The sequence below is a fragment of the Aplysia californica genome, unplaced genomic scaffold (assembly GCF_000002075.1).
Source record: "Aplysia californica isolate F4 #8 unplaced genomic scaffold, AplCal3.0 scaffold00644, whole genome shotgun sequence".
NCBI lineage: Eukaryota > Metazoa > Mollusca > Gastropoda > Aplysiida > Aplysiidae > Aplysia > Aplysia californica.
The window spans coordinates 205404-211021 of NW_004797914.1; the positions used below are offsets into that span (position 1 = coordinate 205404).

Genomic DNA, 5618 nt, shown 5'->3' on the forward strand with positions numbered 1-5618 from the left:
ACACATATAAATATATATTTATATATATAGACTACAATATTACTTTAAAGTATTTCATCAAAGACGTGTGGATGCAGGCGCTGCATGGATCGGAGATAGTAAAGACAGTAGCGAGCATAGTTGACGTTCCAGACTCAAAGATGTAGGGGAACATCTTTTCCACAGCAAACAAGTGAAGAGTCCAGTCAGCTTCTCTCTCAGCCCGAGCAAAGGCCATCACAATGAACACTGGGTCAAGGAGCACTCAACCCAAAGTCTTGTGGTTTTACTCTAGGTGCTTTTGGTGACGAGATGTTGCGTGAGTGCAGCCATAGTGTGCACGTCAGTGTTGGGGAGAATGAGTCGAAGTAACTCCTCAACAAGAAGTCTCAATGCTTTTACATTTTTTTCGGGTCAACATGTTTAGCATCCCTACAAATGCTGAGCCAAGTATGTATTCAATGCCACTTCCTCCCATCCGGTATCCCATAGCAATAACAAAACTCCTCAGCATGTGCATACCAACACGTCTTGGGATGAACTTCTGAAACTGTTCCTTGTCAACCCATGTGATGTGGACAAGTTCTTTGTAGAGCTGGTACTCACTGGAGAATATTATCCATCCATGACCAGCGAGCTGTGTCAGACCCTTGGCTTCAACCATTGCTGTCTTCATGGTGTCTGGCTCAGATGGGATCATGTCCAGGAATGAGCTGTACACCACATCTGTCTTTGGTTGGGGTTGTTGTTCTGCACTGCGAGTACGTTGTGTGTTATAACGTCCGTACTCAGGTCTTGCATCTTCGCCGAGTGCCTGTTTAAAAAATGACAGATCTTGAGTTGCAGTTATATTCAGAGAAACGTGTGGCAAGAAAGACCCGAGATGGGACATGTCGCAGGCTCAGTTCTTCCGGCATAAGTGGTCTCGTGTTTCCTGTGTACCGTTGAACTGCAACGTCACCAAGCGGCAGATTATCGGACTTGTTTCTGTTTTGCTGAGACGCCTGATGGCTGGAATATCTTGCATTTCCCACACCTGCTCTGATTTCTGGGTGTTGGCTTGTGCCAGTATCATTGCTGAGCCGTGCGTTGATTTTTGGCCTTTTGGAGATGATATCTGCGTGTCAAAGTTGTCAGCTACAACTTGAACAAGTCCATGTTTACTGTCAAAGTAGGCCAGTCCTCGTGGAACAGATGCCATAGCAACAGTAGCTGAACACCGAAAGCGCCTTAGTTTGCCGTATGAGGTGGTGACTCCATACGCGTGAAGCTCGTCTATAAATTTCCTCTGTCGACTCAACAGGACACTAAGTCCAAGTTGCAAGTTTGTGAAATAGCTGCTGACTGTACTCGAAACAGTGTGGCTGATCATTGCTGCTGGCAGTGTAGAATCCAGTTTGGGGTCTGTAGCTGCAAGGACCGATAGCAAAGGCTGCACTCATTCATGACAAATTCCCTAGGCAGACGAGTTGGGAACGTATGGCGATTAGGCTTTGGACTTTCTACTTTGATCACACTAACCAAGCATGACATGGCTCGTCCATTGCAGTCTTCTTCATCATTCACAATACGCATCTAGACTGAAGCCGTGCTCCTGAAGACGAGGATGGAAGCCACACCTGGTGAGACAGGATCAGCAATTCTGGGTGTAGCTTCTCAGACACATGGTTCAGGAGTGTACGTCGCGATTTGTCTTCCCCCCAAGTTCAATATATAGCGTTCATGGACTTCCACACTATTCCACATTCGTGATTTGTTTCAACCAATCTCGTCAACCAGCATACCGAAGACATTGTCATGCGTTGTAGGTGAGCTAGTTGATTGCGTTGGATAGTTTGTGTAGAACCAGGAGTGGCAGTCTCTCTGATACCTAGTGTCTGCTGCATGCAAATCACTGACTGTTGATGACACATGGGAGCTGACATCCGTTCCCCATTTGTCCCCACGTTCCTTGGCACGTTTTTTGTAGTTCTTCTTTGGTGATCTTCCTCCCTTTCTCCTCTCCAGTTCGGCATAAGTAGGCTTTTTCCTACGATCTGGGTGTTTTCGGGAGTTTCAGTGTGAATGCTTCTCCACAACAAAAAAACAATGTTCGTGAAAATTAAACGAACTAGTACTGCCCCTATGACGTTGGGTTCTTCTTCAGAAAGTTCCTCAGTCTTTTGCTTTAGTAAAAATCGCTTAATATGGTCTCTGGAACAATGTGTGCTCATATAGTTCTTGTGACACAGTATAAACTCAGCATCTTCTAGAAGTCTCTGATTGAGTCCATCATCTCGTTTCCGGCGTGCTTCCAGTAGACCACTAATCCGTCTCGATTTGATCAACGGTGGGTTCTTTATCGCACCACTATGTGTTTAAAAGTAATTGAGTGAGACACTGTGTGTATGCATGAGCATGTTGCATGAACCAGCCTGTTCGCATCACGTCCTCGTGGTGACGTAGCGTTTTCCTACATTCTTTGTTTCTACGGAGGTGTGGTGTGACGAAGCACTGTCTGCCAATGTCTCCTTGCTTTGCTAGTTGAGTCCATATTACAGCAGGCTGTGCTGTGCACCTTCCGGTGCAGCATGTGACATCACGACGAGAGGAGCTGTTAGCGTTAGGCCTAGATCTAGTACCCTCGCGCGAATCTTGGTCAACTCGTACATGGTAGAGGTGGGCAAAATCCGGATAAACTATCCGGATAACCGGATAATTCTCAATGAAATATTATCTGAATTCAGACTCTAAACTCTCTTTCCTGACCCGTTTGCCGAAGTGAGTGTACCCATTTGTTGATGAAGTAATGCTAACCCGTTTATCTAAGAGATTTTGCCAAAGCGGTTCATAACATATTATTTGCCGAAGAGGTGTACTATCATATTATCCGGATTTTGGTAAAGCGACTCATTGCCCAGCCCTATAAGTCGCTCCTTCACCATTCTTGCATGATACGGGTTGGTCTATTTCAACCAGTAGAAAAAATTATACCCATAAGATACAAGTTGGCCCCCGACTGATATGAAGTCTAGAGACCCCGAGGAAGCAGAATCACCAAAGAAAAAAACTTTATGATGAAAAACAAGGTTCTAGTACTTTATATAGACCCGGCTCTCGGACTACCTCCATTGCACTCTTCGCTGAGTTCCTGACTTTCTGCAGCCTTTCTACTGCTACGTTTTGTCTCCTATAAGAATTACACCCAGCTATCTAGATCTAGAATAAGGGCGAAAAATCATGGGGGTCCCGTGTGCAAGTTGTGCGCTTCGGGCACGTTCCTTCACGACGACTTCGACATCACATTACTTTTTTTTAAAACAGGTCTCTGTTATCGGGATTTCATTCAATAAATGAAGAACTATCGAAATAGGTTCACTTGTTTTTATTTAACGATCAATGTTTGAACATTTTCATCACTTTTAGATTTAGTACCAAAAAGGGGCCTCGGCATAGTGGGTTTATCCACATCGGGGATAAAGAGCTGCAGATCCCCTGGTTGTCCAAAATCGAATAAGAGTAGGCTTCGGCAGCCACCAGGGCAAAATTCAAAATGTCCTACCAACTGAAAATGATTAATGTGTCATGAGCGATCATATGACCTTATGCAGTTACGAGCACCGTAAAACACCTACCAAAATATAAAAACAGATATATAAATAGATAGGTAAACAACTAAATAAATGAATGAATGAATAAATAAACAAATAAATAAATAAATAAATAAATAAATAAATAAACCTATATATAGGCAGATAACTGAATAAATGAATAAATGAATGAATGAATGAATGAATGAATAAATAAATAAATAAATAAATAAATAAATAAATAAATAAATAAATAAATAAATAAATAAATAGATAGATAGATAGATAGATAGATAAATGAATAAATGAATAAATGAATAAATAAATGAATAAATGAATAAATAAATGAATAAATAAATAAATAAATAAATAAATAATCAATCAATCAAACTGTCCACTGACCCACTTGCACCAGGTCCCCCTGTGTGCCCTTCTCATTGGTGGCGGAACACTTGTAGACGCCCAGATGCTTCTCTGTCACATTCAGGATGGCCAGGGTGGTCAGGAAATAGTTGCTGGACCCCGTCGGCATCTTCATGTCCTTCTGCTCGTATTCGCTGTCGTTGTGTAGAAAGTAACATCATTACAATTATGCGTGTCACCGTCGTGAAATCATATGCTCGTCAAATTAATAAAATCGGGGGAAATCGACAGTTTTGGTCCGTCAGGCAATTTTTAGCAGTTAGTTTTTCGTAACTGTTAAAATCAATTAATTAATTTAAACAATCTTTTCTGGAGGAGGTGGGAGGGTGGGAGTGGACTCAGCACCTTTCATGTCCATTTAAAAAACAACACATTCTGTGTGGCTTTACTGGGGAAATATCGATCAAAAGCACAAAAAAGTACATTTGCAGTTTCCTAGGAATGTGTTTTTTGCTATGTGCGTGTTCGCTCTGTGCTATGTGCGTTTTTGCTATGATCTATATTATGTGTTTCGCTATGTGCTATGTGTGCTTCACTATGTGTGTTCGCTATGTGTGTGTTCGCTCTGTGCTAAGCGTGTGTTTTGCTATGTGCTATGTGTGTTTCACTCTGTGCTATGTGCGTGTTCGCTCTGTGCTGAGTGTGTTTCGCTATGTGAGTATTTGCTAGGTGCTATGTTTTTGTTATGTGTTTGTTCGCTAGGTGCGTGTTTCACTGGAAATTCAAATGGCTAGGAAATGATAAAAATCACGAACGGATAGGCATTTATTATCCTGATAAATAAATGAATGAATGTGACACAGATAGAAGAATAAATGAAGGAATGTTTGTGAATACAAGCGACGACAACAGAGACAAAGGAAACAATGATAGTGATGAATTACTATTTTCTTTCCATATTCATGCATATTCTAGAGTCCGTATATTCTGTCTCACTATATTACTATTTAGATGATGATGATGATGATGATGATGATGATGATGATGATGATGATGATGATGATGATGATGATGATGATGATGATGATCCTTGTTATTCAATGTTCTTGACGAAGTTGGCAGGGTAAAAACCTAAGTGGGTGGTTGGCGGGTCCTCTGTTGTGGTTTGCTTCTTCTTTCCTATCAAACATCTATCGTCCTCATCTCCCCTTCTTCTTTTTAATGTTTGTTACTCTCTAGTAATCTTTTGGCGCTCATATGACCTTATGTAGTTGCGAGTACCGTATAACCTCTATTAAAACTATTTTAAAAAACAAAAAATTTAGAACTTATTTTAGTTTTACAAATATTAACTTACTCAAGACTCCACATTTTTTGTTGGCCTTTTCATGTTGATGCTATAAAAAAGGAAAAGCAAAGAGAAGAAGATCATAACGATGATGACGACAACAAGGATGATAACGAGGACAACGACTCACCCGGGCGTGGAGTATATATCGTGCTCCTCCGAGCCTTTCTCGCCGGTGTTGAAGGTCCAGTGGAATGTCCTGGGGGCCGGGTAAGCTACTACTGTACAGGCCAGGACTTCTCTCAGGCCCAGGGAGGTCATCTGACGTCTGCTGCGAGAGGTCACAGTGGGTGGGCCTGGGCACACGAGTGACATGTATAAGAGAAACTCTTCAAGACGATTACCCCCGTTGCGGTGAG

General features: G+C 41.9%; 1 protein-coding gene across 1 annotated transcript in view; it reads right to left on the reverse strand.

The window, feature by feature from the left end:
• The window catches only part of LOC101859510, a gene marked incomplete at its 5' end in the record, with an annotated part of 38045 nt that overhangs the window by 4048 nt on the left and 28379 nt on the right, over positions 1–5618 (reverse strand). Inside the window, 2 exon segments of the mRNA XM_013087830.1 lie at positions 3951–4105; positions 5390–5555. Coding sequence (XP_012943284.1) covers positions 3951–4105; positions 5390–5555 — 321 coding nt within the window.